The sequence below is a fragment of the Triticum aestivum genome, chromosome 5D (assembly GCF_018294505.1).
Source record: "Triticum aestivum cultivar Chinese Spring chromosome 5D, IWGSC CS RefSeq v2.1, whole genome shotgun sequence".
NCBI lineage: Eukaryota > Viridiplantae > Streptophyta > Magnoliopsida > Poales > Poaceae > Triticum > Triticum aestivum.
The window spans coordinates 914,942-938,935 of record NC_057808.1 but is presented as its reverse complement, the minus strand read 5'-3'; the positions used below and the strand labels follow the sequence as shown (position 1 = coordinate 938,935).

The window sequence follows — 23,994 nt, the reverse complement described above, 5'->3', positions numbered from 1 at the left end:
ATCGTGGCCCTTAAGAAAGGCGGCACCACAGCTTCGAAACGACGCCCTCGAGAAAGCGAAGGCGTGAGTCTCAGCGAAAGGAACCGCAACCCGGTCTCCTCGAAAACAAAACACGTCGCCACGCCACCGGTCAAACCTGGCCTTCGCCACCACCTTAGAGGGAGCCAAGAGACGGGTCGTAAAACAGTATGTTGCCGAGGCGGGTGGAAAAGCGACAACCTTTTCTCGAGCCCTAAGACTCGTTTCCTTTATGTGCGTGTATATATATTTGTAGTCTTCTTTTCTTTCCTATTATTATTATCAGCTTGGACCTGGCAACTCACTAGTGTGTCACTCTTACTAGTTTTTTGGGGAGAGAAAAAGGAAAAGTGCGGGGGAAGAAGAAGATGAAGAGAAGAGAAGGGGAAAATATCGCCGCGGCGGGGAAGCAAGCCAAGCAAGAGGAAGGAAACCCTAGCCAGAGCTAGAGCCAGAGCCAGATAGATTGACAGAAACACCAAAAGCGCCGGTCGCCGGATCGCCACCACCAGGGCAGCCATCGCCATCGCCGCCGCCGAGGCACAGTCCCTCCCTCCCTCCCTCCCTACAGGCTACAGCAAGCAAGAAAGCGAGCAGGCAAGGAGGGGGGGATGGCGGACAGCGGCGGGGTCAGCGCCAACAACGCCGCCGCCGGCAACGACGACGAGGAGGGCAACACCGCCCCGTTCCCCGAGACGGTACCTCCCTCCCTCCCTCTCCCTTCCCTTCCATTGATGGAGCTCAACACGAATGCAATCCATCCCCTCTACCAAGACACGCACGCCGTTTCTCAGCAGATCTGGTTGGCCAATCCCAATCAATTTTGATTCAGTTTGGTTTGCTTAATTCACTTCACCAAAGAAACGACTTTTTACTCTCATCATGCCGGCCACTAGGTCTTATCTTGATTTCTGATTACAAAATGAAAAGATATGCAACATTCAGCGCTTGGTCTTACAGACACAGACACGCCTTAGATTAGATGTGCGAGCGATGAATGCCGATTAACTCACCACTGCCTCTCGTTTGCCCTTATCATCAATCAGGTCCAGATAGGAGGATCTCCCGAGTACAGGGTCGAGAGGAAGCTCGGCAAAGGTGGCTTTGGCCACGTCTTTGTCGGCCGCCGCCTAACCGGTGGCAACGGCCGGGGCGCCGGTGCTCAGGAGGTGCTAATCTCTCTCTGTCTCTCTGTTTGTTTGTTTGTGCTTTTTTCTCATTCATTCATATGTCTTGCAAAAAAGAAAAGAAAAAAAAAGAAAAAAGTTTTGGTTCTGCTGATAACTCCCTTTTTATTTGTAGGTTGCAATAAAATTTGAGCACAACACCAGCAAGGGGTGCAACTACGGCCCTCCATACGAGTGGCATGTCTATTCGTAAGTCCCTATTCTGTCAGCGTTCCTTGTCACAACTTCATGCTTCGCGTCATCATCTTTGTCATGACGTTATATATATAACAGTGCTCTTGGAGGTACTCATGGTGTGCCCAAGGTGCATTATAAAGGCCGTCAGGGTGACTACTATGTCATGGTATGAATTATTGTCCTTTTCCGACCGTTTTGCTGGATGACGTTACCCTTGGACCAGAACGTTTTGTTTTATCCCTCTTGTGAAACTGCAGATCATGGATATGCTGGGGCCTAGCTTGTGGGATTCCTGGAATTCAGCAGGGCAGACGTGAGTTTCTTTCTTCTCTTACTAGTCTTCCTAACGGCTTAGACCGACTTCCTTTTATTTTTATCTGGTTCTAATCAAGGAAGCTGTTTAGTAGCTGCTTCTCTTAGAAGGCGCTCTTTCTGAACATACAACCACACTGTTATGAATGTCTACTTGCTTCATATACCATACATTTTCTGTTTATAAATATAACAGTTGTTTGTGCTGTATTCCTGTATCTAAGATGTTTGAAGCAGAAATTATCGTTTTTCCTGCACCCATTACATTGTTCTCACACTAGCAAGCTCTTTTGTTGCATGTGAAGAAAAAAATTGGTTAGAATTTACATATCTACGTGAGAATGGTGTAGTTGAAGGGCCGAGTCTTGACTATTTTTTTTTTCACGCTCGATGATTTTTTTTCATCCTGCACCTATTCCTAAATTTTGCAGTGTAGTTTGTTATTTCCTGGTTTTCTAACTTGTGTCGAAAACTTTCAGCATGCCATCAGAAATGGTAGCTTGTATTGCTGCAGAGGCCATTTCTATCCTGGAAAGCATGCATTCTAAAGGGTAAGCAGGCATCCGAAGGTTAGCTATGTTTGATCCATTAGCCATTCTCCCTCTTTTCTCATGATGCTTCTATAAGTTTCTTTCAGATATGTACATGGAGATGTCAAACCTGAGAATTTTCTTCTCGGTCAGCCTGGAACTCCTCAAGAAAAGAAACTTTTTCTTGTAGATCTTGGATTAGGTAAACAAACCTCTTCATCCATATTCTTGCTACTTGTTAGTTTACACTGCAGCGGTGAAAGTTCCGAGTGTTCTGGTAGAATACTGTTGCTAGTGTACTGGTAGTTTAGATGACTCAAACTTGATAATCTTGACTGCTTTAGACCTTCAGTGTTCCATGTTACTTTGTGTCTGGAAATTTGGATCATGTAAGATTTTTTTTTCATTTGGCAGCAACAAAGTGGAAAGATCCTGCTACTCAACAGCATGTTGATTATGATCAACGTCCGGATGCCTTCAGGTCTGCCATGCCTTAAATTTGTTAGTTCCATACGATCTTATATATCTGCAGAGTGCAGATGTTCTAAATCTTGCCTTCCTGATGTAGAGGAACAGTCAGGTATGCTAGTGCCCATGCGCATTTAGGAAGAACTGCAAGCAGGAGAGATGACTTGGAATCACTGGCTTATACACTAGTATTTCTCCATCGAGGCAGGTTGCCATGGCAAGGATACCAGGTACCGTATTGTCTAATCTATTTAGTTTTTTTGTCCGTTCACCATCATTTTGTAGCATCTCTGTTTGAGAATCTCATATAGATATTGTGTGTGTGTGTGTGTGTGTGTGTGTGTGTGTGTGTGTGTGTTTGCAGGGTGATAATAAATCATTTCTGGTGTGCAAGAGAAAGATGAGTACGTCACCTGATATCCTTTGCGGCCTCTGTCCTCAACCTTTTAAGCTATTTCTTGAGACTGTAGTCAACATGAAGTTTGATGAGGAACCAAACTACTCCAAGTTGATTTCTTTGTTCGATGTTCTAATTGGACCAAACCCTTCCATCAGACCAATCAATACCGATGGAGCCCAAAAGGTTTGTGTTAGGGCATTGCACATGATTTGAAGTTATCAAGTGAACCTGAAAACACTGCATGTGTTACTAAATTCTTTCATTCCATGCAGGTAGGGCAGAAGCGTTCTAGGCTGATTAATGACGACGACGATAGCAATGCAAGAAAGAAGATTCGCCTGGGTGTTCCAGCAACACAGTGGATTTCAGTGTATAATTCTAGATCACCCATGAAACAGAGGTACGGTTCTGATTCTCAAGCTAATTCTCTCCTCTATTCTTGAACTGAAAAAGGCCCATGATTTCCTTCTGTACACTTTTGTTGCATGATCCGCGGAGATCATAGTGTTTGCTTGCCGCTTTGTTTTAGTGAAACCCACAGGATCATATTAGGATTTCTTTTGACAGTTATTTACTGGTTCAAGTTCAGCTTTGAGGGTTTACCCTAGTTGTTACAATCATAAAGCAACTCACAGACTTACTTTAGATGTATTCACGGAACCTGCGTACCGCATACTTTCCAGCACATTGTGCTTACATCTTAGGCTCATACTGGCTTCTGTATACACATGTTGTTGTTAGCCATGGTCAGTTATGCACAGTCCTTTGTGTTGGCAAAAAATGCCTCACATAAGACTTTTCTTGTATGATCCAACTATGATAAGACAGGCAATTTGCCTGTCGTGTATGTGATGATCCTTCCCTGATATGATGTATTGTAATGCCCTCTTACGCATAGCAATACGGTAAAAAGTTACCTTTCCACCGAGACCTGTGAAGCTCATGCGCCACATCCCATATATTTCCATTTGCAGGGTTGCCTGTAGTTTATAATCTGTTAGGAGAACTCAAGTATAGTATAAATGAAGGAAACTTTACAATCTTTGCTGGGAACCAAAATATGCTGACAATCTACAGTATTCTCCTAAATTGTTTGCATCGATTGTTGCACCATCATCATCTTTTTATGTACTAGTTTATTTGTATACAGGCTGATTAACTTTTACCCTTGATAGGTACCACTACAATGTGGCTGACAATAGGTTAGCGCCACACGTGGAGAAAGGAAATGAGGATGGTCTGCTGATAAGCTCAATATCATCATGTGTTGATCTTTGGGCAATCATTATGGATGCTGGAACTGGCTTCACGGATCAAGTCTATGAGCTGTCTCCACATTTCCTTCACAAGGTAGAAGAAACTTCCCATCTGTCCCTCGTGTAACTTAATTCTCCTCATTTGCACTCATTTTAACCAAAAAAAACAGGACTGGATTATGGAACAATGGGAGAAAAATTTCTACATCAGTTCTGTTGCTGGCGCGAATATTGGAAGCTCTCTTGTAGTGATGTCCAAAGGTATGCATATCTTTTGTGTTACGTATAGTCTTTAATTTCCATATCTGTCACAAATGTTGCGGTATAGATAGTAAGCATGTCTCTCGTGGTGAGTCTAGTTGTCTTGCAATGTAGCACATCCGTGTGAATCAGCCACTAAGAAGTAAACCTGGAGAGGAGAGCGAAGTCGCTGCTCCAAATCCGCTGGTATTCCAACAGCAGGATCAGTCATCTGAAATACCAGGAACAGGCACCTTCCATCAAAGTGTCCTGCATAGGCATCTGTCATATTTTCTCTGCTTACCAGATTGTAGTTGCCATCTTTTGATGGGAGCCCCTGTTCATGATTCTTTTGTTGCTTTTTATTTATTTATTATATATGTAATTGCTTAGCTGGTGCTGTAATATGTGGTATATCATCTGATGATTGGCAGGCACACCATACACGCAGCAGTCCTACAAGGTGAGCGATTCCTTCCCGTTTAAATGGATAAACAAGAAGTGGAAGGAAGGCTTCTACGTGACGTCGATGGCGACATCAGGCAGCCGATGGGCCATAGTCATGTCACGCAACGCTGGGTTCACCGACCAGGTGAGATTGTGGTTTCATCATTCTTTCTGAAGCATTTAAATAAATAAATGGAGCAAAACATGAGTTGTGTATGGCTTTTTTTCACTCGATATTTCCTTCCGCACGCCACTGCTCGCAAAGGTTTTTTTGTAACAAATCATGGTTCCCCGAGTTGGCGTCGCCTGTCTTGTTGGTGGTCTGAGAGTTTGACTTTGTAAAACGTTGTAACTGCTGTGGTGGCAGGTGGTGGAGCTGGACTTTCTGTACCCGAGCGAGGGCGTCCACCGGCGGTGGGACAACGGGTACCGGATCACGGCGATGGCGGCGACCATGGACCAGTCGGCCCTGATCCTGAGCATGCCGAGGCGCCGGCCTCGGGACGAGACGCAGGAGACCCTGCGGACGTCGCAGTTCCCCAGCGCGCATGTCAAGGTATGCAGCATGCTTGAACCCTCCCTCCCTCCCTCCCTAGTGAAGCAGCAAGTTGTTATGGATTGGGGAGCTTTTGCTTTTGCTGACCGAGTTTGTGTGGCAATGGGATGAAAATGTTGCAGGACAAGTGGGCCAAGAACCTCTACCTCGCCGGGATCTGCTACGGGCGAACGGTGGCCTAGGGGTAGCATAGCCATAGCCATGGCTGCCGGCGGAGCGAGCTGGATGCAATGCATCCTTGCTAATAACTAGTAGGTCCTATTTATCCAGACCTGATTCTTGTTGCTGACACCAACCCAACCCCCACCCCATCCCATTCATGTGTATATTTTCATGGAGCCGAGCATTGGTGGTCAGCAGCAGGAGGATCTGCTTGCTTAATTTTAATTTTAGTTTTAATTACTGCCGCATCGATTGTAGCGCGTTGTTTGTTTGTTTGTTTGTTTGTTTGTTTGTTTGGATGGTGAATGAATGAATGAATGAATTTCCTCCTTAATCATGTAATGTAATGTTGTAGTAGAGTACCACCTTATCTAACTGCTAGTCATGATGATGATTATGTTGCTGGTCTCTTGTACCATGTTTTTCATCAAAATCTACTACTACTACTATGTGTAAAAAAAAAAGCTATCGAGTACTAAATCGCTTCTAAATGCATCAACAAAAAGATGAGGATTATTATCAGTCAACAGACAAACAAATATTATTGTACAATCAGTGAATACATATATGTATATGAAGGTAACAAAATTGCCAATCCAAAACATGACAAGAAAAAGTAACAAGGAAGGAAAGAAAAGAAGCGATTTTGTTTCGTTTTGTTGATGCATTTTTGTTGGAGGGAGGCGGAGGCGGAGGCGTACAAGTGGCCTTTGCTACACCAACCAATCTTCTTGTTGGGGACGATCCAGAGAGCAGCCATGGCCATGCCCGGCCTCCTCCCCAAGCTCCTCCCTCCATCCATCATCTCTCAACGACGGTGGTTATCTCACCGCCGGCCACCGCCAGTCCACCACGCCACCACCAGAATCAGAAGCAGCAGCGACTCCTCCACCACCACCACACCCGCGACAACGACGACGTCTCCGGCGGCGGTGAAGCTCACCTACCTCGAGTTCAACGGCTGGCTGTGGGAGCTGCCCGGCGGCTTCCGCGTCCTCGTCGACCCCATCCTCGTCGGCAACCTCGACTTCGGCATCCCATGGCTCTTCGACGCCGCCAAGAAGACCCTCCCCAAGTCCCGGCTAGAGCCGGACGGCCTCCTCGCCGGCGCCGGCGTCGACCTGCTGCTCATCACCCAGAGCCTCGACGACCACTGTCACCTCCGCACCCTCACCGAGCTCGCCGCCGTCCGCCCCGGCCTCCCCGTCGTCGCCACGCCCAACGCGCGCCCCATCCTCTCCGCCCTCCCCTTCACCCACGTCACCTACCTCGAGCCCGGCCAGTCCACCGCCGCCGCCGCCGCCGCCGCCACCGTGCTCGCCACCGCCGGCCCCGTGCTCGGCCCGCCGTGGCAGCGCCCCGAGAACGGCTACATCGTCACCGCCGCCGCCGGGGGCAAAAACACCAGCGTCTACTACGAGCCGCACTGCGTGTACGACGCCGGGTTCCTGCGGGACAGGGCGCTGCGCGCCGACGTGCTCATCACGCCCGTCGTCAAGCAGCTCCTCCCGGCCGACTTCACCCTCGTCTCCGGGCAGGAGGACGCCGTGGAGCTCGCCAGGCTGCTCCGCCCCACCTACGTCGTGCCCATGAGCAACGGCGAGTTCGACGCCAAGGGGATCCTCGCCGCCCTCGTCTCCACCCGGGGCACCATCCAGGCCTTCAGGGCCATGCTCGCCGACGCGCTCCCCGACGCAAAGGTCGTCGAGCCCACCCCCGGCGTGCCGCTCCACCTCCGCTTCGACGACAACGACAACAACAACAATTCATCAACATCATCATCATCATCATCGTAGATTAGTTCCATTCTCCATTCATATTGCAACAAAACAAGGCAGAGAGAGAGAGCAAAGATTAGTTCTTAGAAGAATACTATCATACATGTAAGTATGATACTACGATCTTTTTCCTTTTGATTTGAAGGATAAGCATAATACAATCTTATTACAAGTGTATTCTACTGTACATGGCAAGATCAGTTTCATGGATTGATGCCGGTCAGTCTATAACCATTCCATCATCATCCTCATCCTCATCCTCATCCTCATCCTCATCCGGCGAGGGCGAGGGCGAGGGCGGCGCGGCGTGGCCGAGATGAACCCAAAAGGACTGCAGCAGGGCCTTGGAGCCCAGGAATTGCCCGCCGGAGTCCGACTCCATGTCGTAGCACCAGGGGCCGCCGTGATCCCCACCGCCCAACGCCATAACCGGTCCCTGTTGCTCCTGCTCTGCCGCCTTGGCGACGAAGAAGAGGCGGCCGTCGGAGGCGGCGAGCTCCGCCTGGATCACCTGCGGCCGGCCATAGAGCCTGGGAAGGTACACCTTGTCCGCCATGGATTCGACGACCGGCTTTGCCACCGCCACCGACGATGTTGTTCCGGTGAAAAGGGACTGGCCGTCCAATGACTTGACCCTCTTCCATGCCATCTTGGCCTCGTCGAGCCTCAGCACGTAGATGGGCCGAGCTCCGTTGCTGCCCGTCAGGACGGCGAGCAGCTCCGAGCGCGAGCCGACGAGGTGGCAATTCTTGTAGGCGAGCTCCGGGCCGAAGCCGGCGGGCTTGGGGAGCACGCTCCACGTCGCCTCGCCGGGATCGTAGACCCCTAGAGCGCCCTCCTGTCCAAGGCAGTAGAGCATCCCCTTGTGCATCACCGGGCTGCAGCAGCAGGACATTCTGAACTCGCTCTGCTCCTCCACGCTCTTCCAGCCGCCGCCGCCGCCTCCCCAGCTCTCGACCCTGACGGTAACCATACCGGAGAAGACGGCGAACACGTCGAAGCAGCAGTCGTTGGGAGGGTTGCCGGTGTTGTTGTTGCGGCCATTGTCAACGCCGTCGTGGCGGCGCGGCGCGCAGCTCATGAACCCCCGATCGTCGCCCTCCCGCTCGGGCGTCTCGTGCACGGACCCGTCCAGGAGGTTGGCGAACACGACGGTCCTGCCCGGCGTCTTGACCATGACCCACCCGCCGGCGCCCGCCGAGAAGACCCTGCCGCCCTCGGGCAGGGGAGGCGCGGCGAGGACGAACGTCTTGTGCAGGTGGGGGCTGTAGCAGCGGACGGCGCCGGCGGCGGTGAGCGTGGCGCTGAGCAGCACGGGCGCGGCGTCAGCCGGGTACACCGGGAACGCGCACGACCGCCAGTGCCTGCAGACGGCGCCGAACCGGGGCACGTCGGCGAGAGGGAGCCGGCCGCAGACGAGGGCCAGCAGCTCCGGCAGGAAGCCCGCCCAGTCCGGCCCCTGCTCCTGCTCCATGTCCGTCGTCTCGCAGCTGATCTCCAGTCCTGCAGCAGCAGATGCAGAGCCATGGGGTGGTGACGGGAGGCCGAGCGCGGCAACTGATCGGGATCGGATCGGAGTTTCGTGGTGGGTACCTCGCATCCGGGCGTCGAGGTCATGGTGGTGGTCGTAACGGGGCCGCTTGTTGAGGGGGGCGTGGTCGTGGGCGGCCGGGGAGTGGCGCTTGGCGACGGAGAGCGAGGAGAGGAGGGAGGAGATCTCCGGCACGCCGCCGCCGCTTGGGTCGCGGTGGCAGCAGGGCTTCTTGGCGCTCCTCTCGGCGGCTGCCGGCGGCGGCGACCTCTTGGCCCGATCCAGCATCCCGGTCCCGATCTGCTTCCCCTCCCCTGCTCGGTATGGGTATGTATCCGCCATTGATGAACTCCAGAGCAGAGCAGAGACTCCAATCGGGCACGGGACCAAGAACGGATTTTTATCTCACCACCAGATTTAAGGCCAGGACTTGATCCGTCGGTCCAAACAAAACCTGGACCGACTCAGCCTCTCACAACTTCCCTCAATTTTAATTTTTACCCACCTGATAAGTGACACGAAGCGCTCCGGATCTGATTTTTTTATAACTAAAATTGCCATAAAAAAAAAGAAAAAAACAAACTCCCTCTCGTTCTTTTGGCAGTGCCATGACGTCAGAGAGTGTTTCGTCCTCGCGGATTCGATTATTTGGTCTGACGTGTTTATGTTGTTGTGTCAAGCTTTTTTTTGGTTTGATTGTGATTTTTTTTTCATCAACGCCATGGTGAAGATATAGTGATTCGACGGCCTGCACTTCTACGGGATCATCCCCGGCCCAAGTACATTCATCGATCAATGCTTCCTATCTTTCTAGATGGGCGACTCAAGGCGCTTTCAGAAATCATTATTGGTAATGTTCGTGCGGATGAAAGAGTGGCAATATCGTTGTTTCAGTCTAATTGCAGCCTTTTTACCCAAGTCTTTGAAGTATTTCTTCTACCAGAAATTGATACCGCGAAAAAGGTGTTTACAAGAGATTTTCTTTGTATTTTCTTAAATCTTAGATTCAAATCAGTGTACCTGTAATTGTTATGAGTATGAATAAAGTTACATGCATTTCTCAAAAGAAATAAAAAGAACCTAGTCTCTGCTTATGGTAATCCGGAGATTGAGCTCGTAGCGGCCACCGCCAAGCTTGCGTCACTGCAAGTCTGCAACAACTAAATTTACTTCTTTGATTAAAATTACTTTTATTAATTTAAATTACTTTTACTTTGACCCCACTTAACAGTTCGGTGGTTCGTACAACTTGGAAAAGAAGAAAATGAAACTACAAAAGAAACTATGTCTTCGCCCTTCATTGACTTCAGATGAATGCCTTCAAGTGTATTATTTTCAACACGAATGTCTTCACGAACCACCAATGTCTTTAATGTCTTCATACATTTTTAGGGGTCATCTTCGATGGGTAAACCGAATCAATAGGGACTTCTACCTGTGCTCTGCTGTGAATCTCACAAACACATTAGTCCTTCAACCAGATTTGTTGTCAATACTCCAAAACCAACTAGGAATGTCACTAGATGCATTTACATTCTCTCTCTTTTTGGTGATTGATGACAAATGGTCGAAGTTTTCAACGGGAATAAAACATATGAAGATAAGGTACAAAGTGATTGGCTTCATGAAGTGGTAGGGGCTCTCCCTGAAAATGTGCATATATGTAATTTGCATTTGAATACAAATGCACATGGCAAGTTGTACTTTGTGGAGATCTCCCTCTTTTCATGAAGTCAATGTGCATACAGATAATACTTTGAAGATAATGAAATGCACAATTATATATGGGTGTCTGCTATATGACTTCATGCGCATAAGGTCAAAATTTTGTAGTGCGCAACAAGAAACAACAGCAAATGTAGCAGACGTCCATCAGGACTTCAGTTTACAACCTAAATACCAAATGTTCAAGAACGAGAGTTGCAAACTTAACAAAATATAGCATACCCGACCCAAAAGTCCCCGCTTGAAGACTATCAACCCATATGCTTCTCCCCTTTTGTCATCGAATGACCAAAAAGGTGTTAAGACACATAGGGTGTCTAAGCGTTCCCGAAAGACGGTGTTGAAGATGTTGGTGCAGCCGGGTCGATGTCGGAGTTCGCTGGTGCAGAAGGGCCTGATGCAGTGTCGCGATGTGGTGAAGTTGTTGCTAGAGAAGTGGCATCATCTTCTTCATCAAGCAGTTGCACGTGTACAGTAGGCGCAAAAGAAGAGTAGCCCGAGCATTCAATGGATGGCGTAGCACGCCACTTCTCATTGGATGGGGGCTTGGAGCCAAACTTGAAAGTTTCCTTGAAGCCATCGGCAGCAAGGTCTTCTTCAGAGCATACTAGAGTGAGGCTCTTCCAAGCATGCCTATTGGCTTCATGAGCGACAAACGCATTTTTGGTAGAAAGATTTCTGATGCGATTGACGTCACCAAGTAGACTCTGCATTTGACGCTTCGGCTAGTCATGATGCTTATCTTGCTTATGATGAAGAGAAACTAGAAGTTTTCTGTCTGTCAGTACCCTTGGGCGCTTCTAAGGCCTTGGTGGAACAACGCTGGTAGTGGCTTCAGTATCTGCTTGTCGTGGTTGCCGAAACTGACAACAAGTCCAGTACTAGTGGAAGCCACATTGGGAAGGTGAATGGCTTCCATGTATGCAGAGTGGCTAGGTTCCACAAGTCTTGGATCTTTGTCTGCTGAAGGGTAGATGACTTCATGAGGAGCATCGACTTCAGGCAGAAATACATGATGTGTACAACCAAAGGGTTCATATTGCATAGATGAACGAGTCTTAATGGGGCGCATGATCCATGGCGCATAGATCTTGAGTCCAAACAGATCCATGCCAGAAGCTACAAGTTGCCTGATGAAGAAGTCATGTGTATTGAACTGTATGCCATTGACAACATAGTAGACCAGTGTCTTCATGGCTCCTTCAAGCTGGATTGAAGATGAATGCCCTTTGATAAGCCATAGAGTGTGCCAAAGAATGTGATAAACAGTGCGAGGCAGATACTCAAGGTCCTTGACAAAGAAAGCAGTGGGGCAATCAGCTTCAATTCGCATTGGTTTTATCATAGTGAGCATCTAGGTCATATTGGGCTCATGCCTTTGGAAGATGCTTTCAACTTCCTTCTCATAGGCTTCACAACCTGGATTATAGTTGTCACCCGGAGTGGGCAGGTTGGTTAGCTCAAGGAGCTCTTGAGCATGAGCCGTGTGATGCACACCACCTGTCATCACTGGTATAGCGAGCTGCTATACAAATGGTTTTTAACCCCTTTCCGCGACGACATTTTAAACCATCGCCAAGTGAGTGTGGGCGATAGGGGGAATCCTTCCCACACAACCCAGAAACCGTCGGGGATAGGTAGTAGGAATGCATACGTTTTGCATAACTAAGCGTATGCGATGTGGGCATCTATCCCAAACGCGATTCTTCACACAACTGTTTGTGATATAATGAATATCCCAAACGCTCCATCTTTGCAACTCGTGTGTGCTGGCATTACCATTGCACACACTATTATGTGGTGCAACGTTTACGATGCACACTCCATCAAAAACAGTTCATGATTGCCAAGCGTGTGCGATCAGGAGACTAGCACACACATTCACTTCTCCCGAACCGTATGCGAAATGTAATTAAGAAGATTACCTAATCATTGTATGAGTGTCGGATAGGATTACGAAATGTCGGACCATCGTACCAGTGTCGTACAGGATAACTATCACACACGCTATTATGTGATGCAACGTTTACGATGCCTACGACATCCAAAATAGTTCATGCTTGTAAACCGTGTACGATAAGGCGACTATCACAAACATTTAGTTTGCTCGCTGAAGGAAATATGCCCTAGAGGCAATAATAAAGTTAATATTTATTTCCTTATTTCATGATAAATGTTTATTATTCATGCTAGAATTGTATTAACCGGAAACATAATACATGTGTGAATACATAGACAAAAACAGAGTGTTACTAGTATGCCTCTACTTGACTAGCTCGTTGAATCAAAGATGGTTAAGTTTCCTAGCCATAGACATGAGTTGTCATTTGATAAATGGGATCACATCATTAGGAGAATGATGTGATTGACTTGACCCATTCCGTTAGCTTAACACTTGATCGTTTAGTATGTTGCTATTGCTTTCTTCATGACTTATACATGTTCCTATGACTATGAGATTATGCAACTCCCGTTTACCGGAGGAACACTTTGTGTGCTACCAAACGTCACAATGTAATTGGGTGATTATAAAGGTGCTCTACAGGTGTCTCCGAAGGTACTTGTTGAGTTGGCGTATTTCGAGATTAGGATTTGTCACTCCGATTGTCGGAGAGGTATCTCGGGGCCCTCTCGGTAATGCACATCACTATAAGCCTTGCAAGCAATGTGACTAATGAGTTAGTTGCGGGATGATGCATTACGTAACGAGTAAAGAGACTTGCCGGTAACGAGATTGAACTAGGTATTGAGATACCGACGATCAAATCTCGGGCAAGTAACATACCGATGACAAAGGGAACAACGTATGTTGTTATGCGATTTGACCGATAAAGATCTTCGTAGAATATGTAGGATCCAATATGAGCATCCAGGTTCCGCTATTGGTTATTGACAGGAAACGTATCTCGGTCATGTCTACATAGTTCTCGAACCCGTAGGGTCCACACGCTTAACGTTCGGTGACGATTTGTATTATGAGTTTATGTAATATGATGTATCGAAGGTAGTTCGGAGTCCCGGATGAGATTGGGGACATGACGAGGAGTCTCGAAATGGTCGAGACGTAAAGATCAATATATTGGACGACTATATTCGGACATCGGAAAGGTTCCGAGTGATTTGGGTATTTTTCAAAGTACCGGAGAGTTACGGGAATTCGCCGGGGAGTATATGGGCCTTATCGGGCTTTAGGGGAAAGAGAGAGGGGAGGCTGTGCGCCCCCCCCCAAGGCTTAGTCCGAATTGGACTAGGGGGAGGGGCGGCGCCCCCTCCTTCCTTCTCTTCTCTTTTCCCTTTCCTTCTCTCCTACTCCTACTACTTGGGAGGGCTCCTAGTTCTACTAGGAAAGGGGGAATCCTACTCCCAGTGGGAGTAGGACTCCCCTAGGGCGCGCCATAGAGAGGGCCGGCCCTTCCCCTCCTCCACTCCTTTATATACGGGGAGGGGGGCACCCCTTGGAGACACAACAATTGATCATTGATCTCTTAGCCGTGTGCGGTGCCCCCTCCACCATATTCCACCTCGGTAATATCGTAGCGGTGCTTAGGCGAAGCCCTGCGTCGGTACCATCATCAACACCGTCATCACGCCGTCGTGCTGACGGAACTCTCCTGCAAAGCTCTGCTGGATCGGAGTTCGTGGGACGTCATCGAGCTGAACGTGTGCTGAACTCGGAGGTGCCGTGCGTTCGGTACTTGGATCGGTCGGATCGTGAAGACGTACGACTACATCAACCGCGTTGTCATAACGCTTCCGCTTTCGGTCTACGAGGGTACGTGGACAATGCTCTCCCCTCTCGTTGATATGCATCACCATGATCTTGCGTGTGCGTAGGATTTTTTTGAAATTACTACGTTCCCCAACAGTGGTCAGAGCCAGGTTTATGCGTAGATGTTATATGCACGAGTAGAACACAAGTGAGTTGTGGGCAATACAAGTCATACTGCTTACCAGCATGCCATACTTTGGTTCGGCGGTATTGTTGGATGAAGCGGCCCGGACCGACATTACGCGTACGCTTACGCAAGACTGGTTCTACCGACGTGCTTTGCACACAGGTGGCTGACGGGTGTCAGTTTCTCCAACTTTAGTTGAACCGAGTGTGGCTACGCCCGGTCCTTGAGAAGGTTAAAACAACACTAACTTAACGAACTATCGTTGTGGTTTTGATGTGTAGGTAAGAACGGTTCTTGCTCAGCCCGTAGCAGCCACGTAAAACTTGCAACAACAAAGTAGAGGATGTCTAACTTGTTTTTGCAGGGCATGTTGTGATGTGATATGGTGAATGTTGGGAATCGTAGCATAATTTTAAAATTTTCCTACGCTCACCAAGATGCATCTATGGAGTCTACTAGCAACGAGGGGAAGGGAGTGCATCTACATACCATTGTAGTTCGCGAGCGGAAGCGTTCCAATGAACGTGGATGACGGAGTCGTACTCGCCGTGATCCAAATCACCGATGACCGAGTGCCGAACGGACGGCACCTCCGCGTTCAACACACGTACGGTGCAGCGACGTCTCCTCCTTCTTGATCCAGCAAGGGGGAAGGAGAGGTTGATGGAGATCCAGCAGCACGACGGCGTGGTGGTGGATGTAGCGGGTCTCTGGCAGGGCTACGCCGAGCTTCTGCGAGACGGAGAGGTGTAACAGGGGAGGAGGGAGGCGCCCAAGGCTGTTGTGTTGCTGCCCTCCCTCCCCCCCCCTTTATATAGGCCCCCTGGGGGGGGGGCGCCGGCCCCAAGAGATGGGATCTCAAGGGGGGCGGTGGCCACAAGGGGGGGAAGGGGTGCCTTGCCCCCCAAGGCAAGGGGAAACTCCCCCCCTTTAGGGTTCCCAACCCTAGGCGCAGGGGGGGAGGCCCAAGGGGGGCGCCCCAGCCCACTAGGGGCTGGTTCCCTTCCACTTTCAGCCCACGGGGCCCTCCGGGACAGGTGGCCCCACCCGGTGGACCCCCGGGACCCTTCCGGTGGTCCCGGTACAATACCGGTAACCCCCAAAACTTTCCCGGTGGCCGAAACTGAACTTCCTATATATAATTCTTCACCTCCGGACCATTCCGGAACCTCTCGTGACGTCCGGGATCTTATCCGGGACTCCGAACAACTTTCGGGTTTCCGCATACATATATCTCTACAACCCTAGCGTCACCGAACCTTAAGTGTGTAGACCCTACGGGTTCGGGAGACATGCAGACATGACCGAGACGCCTCTCTGGTCAATAACCAACAGCAGGATTTGGATACCCATGTTGGCTCCCACATGTTCCACGATGATCTCATCAGATGAACCACGGTGTCGAGGATTCAATCAATCCGTATGCAATTCCCTTTGTCATTCGGTATGTTACTTGCCCGAGATTCGATCGTCGGTATCCCAATACCTTGTTCAATCTCGTTACCGGCAAGTCTCTTTACTCGTACCGCAATGCATGATCCCGTGACTAACGCCCTAGTCACATTGAGCTCATGATGATGCATTACCGAGTGGGCCCAGAGATACCTCTCCGTCACACGGAGTGACAAATCCCAGTCTCGATCCGTGCCAACCCAACAGACACTTTCGGAGATACCCGTAGTGCACCTTTATAGTCACCCAGTTACGTTGTGACGTTTGGCACACCCAAAGCACTCCTACGGTATCCGGGAGTTGCACGATCTCATGGTCTAAGGAAAAGATACTTGACATTGGAAAAGCTCTAGCAAACGAAACTACACGATCTTTTATGCTATGCTTAGGATTGGGTCTTGTCCATCACATCATTCTCCTAATGATGTGATCCCGTTATCAATGACATCCAATGTCCATAGTCAGGAAACCATGACTATCTGTTGATCAACGAGCTAGTCAACTAGAGGCTTACTAGGGACACGTTGTGGTCTATGTATTCACACATGTATTACGATTTCCGGATAATACAATTATAGCATGAATAATAGACAATTACCATGAACAAAGAATATAATAATAACCATTTATTATTGCCTCTATGGCATATTTCCAACAGTCTCCCACTTGCACTAGAGTCAATAATCTAGTTACATTGTGATGAATCGAACACCCATTGCGTCCTGGTGTTGATCATGTTTTGCCCTAGGGAGAGGTTTAGTCAACGGATCTGCTACATTCAGGTCCGTGTGTACTTTACAAATATCTATGTCTCCATTTTGAACACTTTCATGGATGGAGTTGAAGCGACGCTTGATATGCCTGGTCTTCCTGTGAAACTTGGGCTCCTTCGCAAGGGCAATGGCTCCAGTGTTGTCACAGAAGAGAGTCATCGGGCCCGACGCATTGGGAATCACCCCTAGGTCGGTAATGAACTCCTTCATCCAGACTGCTTCCTGTGCTCCCTCTGAGGCTGCCATGTATTCCGCTTCACATGTAGATCCCACCACGACGCTTTGCTTGCAACTGCACCAACTTACTGCTCCTCCATTCAAAATATACACGTATCCGGTTTGTGACTTCGAGTCATCCAGATCTGTGTCGAAGCTAGCGTCGACGTAACCCTTTACGACGAGCTCTTCGTCACCTCCATAAACGAGAAACATATCCTTAGTCCTCTTCAGGTACTTCAGGATATTCTTGACCGCTGTCCAGTGTTCCTTGCCGGATTACTTTGGTACCTTCCTACCAAACTTACGGCAAGGTTTACATCAGGTCTGGTACACAGCATGGCATACATAATAGACCCTATGGCCGAGGCATAGGGGATGACACTCATCTCTTCTATATCTTCTGCCGTGGTCGGGCATTGAGCCGTGCTCAATTGCACACCTTGCAATACAGGCAAGAACCCCTTCTTGGACTGATCCATATTGAACTTCTTCAATATCTTATCAAGGTATGTACTCTGTGAAAGACCAATGAGGCGTCTCGATCTATCTCTATAGATCTTGATGCCTAATATATAAGCAGCTTCTCCAAGGTCCTTCATTGAAAAACACTTATTCAAATAGGCCTTTATACTTTCCAAGAATTCTATATCATTTCCCATCAATAGTATGTCATCCACATATAATATGAGAAATGCTACAGAGCTCCCACTCACTTTCTTGTAAACACAGGCTTCTCCATAAGTCTGTGTAAACCCAAACGCTTTGATCATCTCATAAAAGCGAATGTTCCAACTCCGAGATGCTTGCACCAGCCCATAGATTGAGCGTTGGAGCTTGCATACTTTGTTAGCATTCTTAGGATCGACAAAACCTTCCGGCTGCATCATATACAACTCTTCCTTAAGGAAGCCGTTAAGGAATGCCGTTTTGACGTCCATCTGCCATATCTCATAATCATAGTATGCGGCAATTGCTAACATGATTCGGACGGACTTCAGCTTCGCTACGGGTGAGAAAGTCTCATCGTAGTCAACGCCTTGAACTTGTCGATAACCCTTAGCGACAAGTCGAGCTTTGTAGATGGTCACATTACCATCTGCGTCCGTCTTCTTCTTAAAGATCCATTTGTTTTCTATGGCTCGCCGCTCATCGGGCAAGTCAGTCAAAGTCCATACTTTGTTTTCATACATGGATTCTATCTCGGATTTCATGGCTTCTAGCCATTTGTCGGAATCCGGGCCCGCCATCGCTTCTTCATAGTTCGAAGGTTCACCGTTGTCTAACAACATGATTTCCAGGACAGGGTTGCCGTACCACTCTGGTGCGGAACGTGTCCTTGTGGACCTACGAAGTTCAGTAGTAACTTGATCCGAAGCTTCATGATCATCATCATTAACTTCCTCCCCAGTCGGTGTAGGCACCACAGGAGCATCTTCCCGCGCTGTGCTACTTTCCGATTCGGAAGGGGTGACTATCACCTCATCAAGTTCCACTTTCCTCCCACTCAATTCTTTCGAGAGAAACTCCTTCTCCAGAAAGGACCCGTTCTTGGCAACGAAGATCTTGCCTTCGGATCTGAGGTAGAAGGTATACCCAATGGTTTCCTTAGGGTATCCTATGAAGACGCATTTTTCCGATTTGGGTTCGAGCTTTTCAGGTTGTAGTTTCTTGACATAAGCATCGCATCCCCAAACTTTTAGAAACGACAGCTTAGGTTTCTTCCCAAACCATAATTCATACGGTGTCGTCTCAACGGATTTCGACGGAGCCCTATTTAAAGTGAATGCGGCAGTCTCTAAAGCATAGCCCCAAAATGAGAGCGGTAAATCGGTAAGAGACATCATAGATCGCACCATATCCAATAGAGTGCGATTACGACGTTCGGACACACCGTTTCGCTGAGGTGTTCCAGGCGGCGTGAGTTGTGAAACGATTCCACATTTCCTTAAGTGCGTACCAAATTCGCGACTTAAATATTCTCCACCACGATCTGATCGTAAGAACTTTATTTTTCTGTCACGTTGATTCTCAACCTCACTCTGAAATTCCTTGAACTTTTCAAAGGTTTCAGACTTGTGTTTCATTAGGTAGACATACCCATATCTACTTAAGTCATCAGTGAGAGTGAGAACATAACGATATCCTCCGCGAGCCTCAACACTCATTGGACCGCACACATCGGTATGTATGATTTCCAATAAGTTGGTTGCTCGCTCCATTGTTCCAGAGAACGGAGTCTTGGTCATCTTACCCATGAGGCATGGTTCGCACGTGTCAAATGATTCGTAATCAAGAGACTCCAAAAGTCCATCTGCATGGAGCTTCTTCATGCGCTTGACACCAATGTGACCAAGGCGGCAGTGCCACAAGTATGTGGGACTATCGTTATCAACTTTACATCTTTTGGTATTCACACTATGAACATGTGTAACATCACGTTCGAGATTCATCAAAAATAAACCATTGACCAGCGGGGCATGACCATAAAACATATCTCTCAAATAAATAGAACAACCATTATTCTCAGATTTAAATGAGTAGCCATCTCGAATTAAACGAGATCCGGATACAATGTTCATGCTCAGAGCTGGCACTAAATAACAATTATTGAGGTTTAAAACTAATCCCGTGGGTAGATGCAGAGGTAGCGTGCCAACGGCGATCACATCGACCTTGGAACCATTCCCGACGCGCATCGTCACCTCGTCCTTTGCCAGTCTCCGTTTATTCCGTAGTTCCTGCTTTGAGTTACAAATATGAGCAACCGCACCGGTATCAAATACCCAGGAGCTACTACGAGTACTGGTAAGGTACACATCAATTACTTGTATATCACATATACCTTGGGTGTTGCCGGCCTTCTTCTTGTCCGCTAAATATTTGGGGCAGTTCCGCTTCCAGTGACCACTTCCCTTGCAATAAAAGCACTCAGTCTCGGGCTTGGGTCCATTCTTTGACTTCTTCCCGGTAACTGGCTTACCGGGCGCGGCAACTCCCTTGCCGTCCTTCTTGAAGTTCTTCTTACCCTTGCCCTTCTTGAACTTAGTGGTTTTATTCACCATCAACACTTGATGTTCTTTTCTGATCTCTACCTCAGCTGATTTCAGCATTGAATATACCTCGGGAATGGTCTTTTCCATCCCCTGCATATTGTAGTTCATCACAAAGCTCTTGTAGCTTGGTGGAAGCGACTGGAGGATTATGTCAATGACCGCGTCATCCGGAAGATTAACTCCCAGCTGAGACAAGCGGTTGTGCAACCCAGACATTCTGAGTATGTGCTCACTAACAGAACTGTTCTCCTCCATTTTACAGCTGAAGAACTTGTTGGAGACATCATATCTCTCGACCCGGGCATGAGCTTGAAAAACCAGTTTCAGCTCCTCGAACATCTCATATGCTCCATGTTTCTCAAAACGCTTTTGGAGACCCGGTTCTAAGCTGTAAAGCATGCCGCACTGAACGAGGGAGTAATCATCAGCACGCTGCTGCCAAGCGTTCATAACGTCTTGGTTCTCAGGGATTGGTGCTTCACCTAGCGGTGCTTCTAAGACATAATCTTTCTTGGCTGATATGAGGATGATCCTCAGGTTCCGGATCCAGTCCGTATAGTTGCTGCCATCATCTTTCAGCTTCGTTTTCTCTAGGAACGCGTTGAAATTGAGGACAACGTGGGCCATTTGATCTACAATACATAGTGTAAAGATTTTAGACTAAGTTCATGATAATTGAGTTCATCTAATCAAATTATTTAATGAACTCCCACTCAGATAGACATCCCTCTTGTCATCTAAGTGAAACATGATCCGAGTTTAACTAGGCCGTGTCCGATCATCACGTGAGACGGACTAGTCAAGATCGGTGAACATCTCCATGTTGATTGTATCTTCTATACGACTCATGCTCGACCTTTCGGTCCTTCGTGTTCCGAGGCCATGTCTGTACATGCTAGGCTCGTCAAGTCAACCCAAGTGTATTGCGTGTGTTCCGAGGCCATGTCTGTACATGCTAGGCTCGTCAACACCCGTTGTATTCGAACGTAAGAATCTATCACACCCGATCATCACGTGGTGCTTCGAAACGACGAACCTTCGCAACGGTGCACAGTTAGGGTGAACACTTTCTTGAAATTATTATAAGGGATCATCCTACTTGCTACCGTCGTTCTAAGCAAATAAGATGCATAAACATGATAAACATCACATGCAATCAAATAGTGACATGATATGGCCAATATCATTATGCTCCTTTGATCTCCATCTTCGGGGCACCATGATCATCTTTGTCACCGGCATGACACCATGATCTCCATCATCATGATCTCCATCATCATGATCTCCATCATTGTGTCTTCATGAAGTCGTCACGCCAACGATTACTTCTACTTCTATGGCTAACGCGTTTAGCAATAAAGTAAAGTAATTTACATGGCGTTATTCAATGACACGCAGGTCATACAAAATAATAAAGACAACTCCTATGGCTCCTGCCGGTTGTCATAATCATCGACATGCAAGTCGTGATTCCTATTACAAGAATATGATCAATCTCATACATCACATATATCATTCATCACATCTTCTGGCCATATCACATCACATAGCACTTGCTGCAAAAACAAGTTAGACGTCCTCTAATTGTTGTTGCAAGTTTTTACGTGGTTTGTAGGTTTCTAGCAAGAACGTTTCTTACCTACGTATGTCCACAACGTGATTTGCCAATTTCTATTTACCCTTCATAAGGACCCTTTCCATCGAATCTGTTCCGACTAAAGTAGGAGAGACAGACACCCGCTAGCCACCTTATGCAACTAGTGCATGTCAGTCGGTGGAACCTGTCTCACGTAAGCGTACGTGTAAGGTCGGTCCGGGCCGCTTCATCCTACAATGCCGCCGAAACAAGAAACGACTAGTAGCGGCAAAAAGAATTGGCAAACTCAACGCCCACAACTGCTTTGTGTTCTACTCGTGCATAGTAACTACGCATAGGCCTGGCTCATGATGCCACTGTTGGGAATCGTAGCATAATTTTAAAATTTTCCTACGCTCACCAAGATGCATCTATGGAGTCTACTAGCAACGAGGGGAAGGGAGTGCATCTACATACCCTTGTAGATCGCGAGCGGAAGCGTTCCAATGAACGTGGATGACGGAGTCGTACTCACCGTGATGCAAATCACCGATGACCAGTGCCGAACGGACGGCACCTCCGCGTTCAACACACGTACGGTGCAGTGACGTCTCCTCCTTCTTGATCCAGCAAGGGTGTCGTGGAATTGTCATGGCAGATGTCCTCGAGCTAGGACTTAGTCGTGGAGCCATCGCAGCTAGGAAGCTTGAAGGGGTTATGTGGGACAAGGAACACGAGGGTTTATACTGGTTCGGCCCCTTACGATGAAGGTAAAAGCCTACGTCCAGTTTGAGATGTTATTGTCTAGGGTTACGATCGCCAGGGAGCTAACAGCTTTGCCCGGCTCTCGATTAGCTTGTTGTCGTCTTTAAACCTCTGCCGGGTCCTCCCTTTATATAGGGAGGCTGACGCCCAGCAGCCCTTAGAGTCCCGGCCGGCTCATAAGAGCGTCCGGCTCGGACTCTAAACAATACTTGCCTTACACTACAAGTCTACTATAACAATGATTGTAACTACAGGCTTTAAGCTATATCCGGGTCTCAGCCCATCTCTGGCCCATCATCTGAAACTTGGCTCCGGGCTTCTGGCGTCGACCCTACGAGTAACCCGGCCCCTCCTGGCGGGTGACTCTAAGGTCTATATCCTCAACATTAGGCCCCAGATTGACTTGAGCCGGCTCATGTCACTCTTCAACTCTGCCGACCGAGAAAATCTCCGGCTCACCTTTCATGTGGAGGCCATAACCCGGAGTGACATCATCCTCTGGACTCCGGATAATCCGCCGTGACGTCATCCTCCATTAAGTCCGTTTTTTACTCCGCCAGATCCGCAACGGATCTTCGCTTTTACCGTCTTTCCGAAAATCGAGGCGCCGTGAGGGGGAGATAACCATGCCGTGGTCTCCTTGAATCTCGTGCCCACTTATGACCCTGCCTTATAAATAGGCCGGCCCAACACTTCACATCTTACGCTTTCCTTCCTCCTCCTCGCGCCGTCGCTCTTCTGCCCGAGCTCCGTCACTACCGCCGCCGTCGCTCCCTCGTCCTTCATCAACCCGGCCGCTGCATCAACCTGACTCGGACCAGATAACATCGGCGACCTCCGCTCTTCTCCAGCTCCGGTGAGTCCCCTCTGCCTTACTAGCATGAATCTAGGACAAAGCTCGTCTGTGTTCTTCCTGTTCGTCACCGTAGCCACAAACTTCAGTAGCTCTTGTAGTCACCGTAGTTAGTTGATCCTTAGGCTCGTGTAGAACCACCGCGGTAGATATTTGAAACTCATTTCTTCTGCAAGAACACCTCTTTTCACTGCATAAGGACGGGGTTCCATCTCAAGAACTTCCCCTGCTTCTGTTTTTAGGTCTAGAAAAATTTCATCTCGCCCGACCACTTTGATCCGAAAAAGTTACTGCAATGTGTGAAATCTGTTTTACCACACTTAGCAAAAATTGCAACCCTTGAATCTTGACGGCTTATATTTCCGACTTAAAGAAAACACGCGCTGTAGAACTTTCCGGTTTAAAGAGAACCATGCTCTGTAGATTCCTCCGGCTTAACTGTAGTAAACCGTAGATGACCCACTTATTCTGAATGTTCCTACGGCTCAGATAACTCACCGTTCATGAGTATATATCATTAGTCCCCTTCATAAGCCGCCACTTTAACTTGAATAATAGATCTCCGGCTTATAATTGACCCGGATACCTTTCTCTTTATTATAGACCACCAACCTTCACCA

The 23,994-nt window shown here is 48.2% G+C and overlaps 3 protein-coding genes across 3 annotated transcripts; 2 read left to right on the top strand and 1 right to left on the bottom strand.

Annotated features, from left to right (window-relative positions):
* Positions 1-345: 345 nt before the first annotated feature.
* Positions 346-6,087, top strand: LOC123119005 (casein kinase 1-like protein HD16). The gene is made up of 16 exons (XM_044538640.1): positions 346-716; positions 1,065-1,187; positions 1,321-1,394; positions 1,479-1,548; positions 1,640-1,695; positions 2,174-2,245; positions 2,332-2,426; positions 2,639-2,705; positions 2,793-2,922; positions 3,057-3,275; positions 3,365-3,492; positions 4,268-4,442; positions 4,519-4,609; positions 5,023-5,180; positions 5,403-5,591; positions 5,714-6,087. Exons 1-16 carry the CDS (start codon positions 630-632, stop codon positions 5,771-5,773), a joined length of 1,794 nt encoding a protein of 597 aa, XP_044394575.1. The 5' UTR covers positions 346-629; the 3' UTR covers positions 5,774-6,087.
* A 318-nt stretch (positions 6,088-6,405) lies between these two features.
* LOC123119007 (uncharacterized) lies at positions 6,406-7,745 on the top strand. Its single transcript, XM_044538642.1, has one exon. The coding sequence runs from the start codon at positions 6,416-6,418 to the stop codon at positions 7,547-7,549; it is 1,134 nt and encodes a 377-aa protein (XP_044394577.1). The 5' UTR covers positions 6,406-6,415; the 3' UTR covers positions 7,550-7,745.
* On the bottom strand, positions 7,608-9,531 carry LOC123119006 (F-box/kelch-repeat protein At1g57790). Its single transcript, XM_044538641.1, has 2 exons — positions 9,125-9,531; positions 7,608-9,034 (listed from the first exon to the last, which is right to left on the bottom strand). Exons 1-2 carry the CDS (start codon positions 9,402-9,404, stop codon positions 7,752-7,754), a joined length of 1,563 nt encoding a protein of 520 aa, XP_044394576.1. The 5' UTR covers positions 9,405-9,531; the 3' UTR covers positions 7,608-7,751.
* Positions 9,532-23,994: the final 14,463 nt, after the last annotated feature.

Coding starts and splice junctions, on each gene's coding strand:
- LOC123119007 (XM_044538642.1), top strand. CDS start 6,416: ATGCATTTTTGTTGGAGGGAGGCGGAGGCGGAGGCGTACAAGTGGCCT.
- LOC123119006 (XM_044538641.1), bottom strand. CDS start 9,404: ATGGCGGATACATACCCATACCGAGCAGGGGAGGGGAAGCAGATCGGG. Junction 9,035..9,124: donor CCTCGACGCCCGGATGCGAG/GTACCCACCACG, acceptor CTGCTGCTGCAG/GACTGGAGATCAGCTGCGAG.
- LOC123119005 (XM_044538640.1), top strand. CDS start 630: ATGGCGGACAGCGGCGGGGTCAGCGCCAACAACGCCGCCGCCGGCAAC. Junction 2,923..3,056: donor TGCCATGGCAAGGATACCAG/GTACCGTATTGT, acceptor GTGTGTTTGCAG/GGTGATAATAAATCATTTCT. Junction 5,592..5,713: donor TCCCCAGCGCGCATGTCAAG/GTATGCAGCATG, acceptor AAAATGTTGCAG/GACAAGTGGGCCAAGAACCT.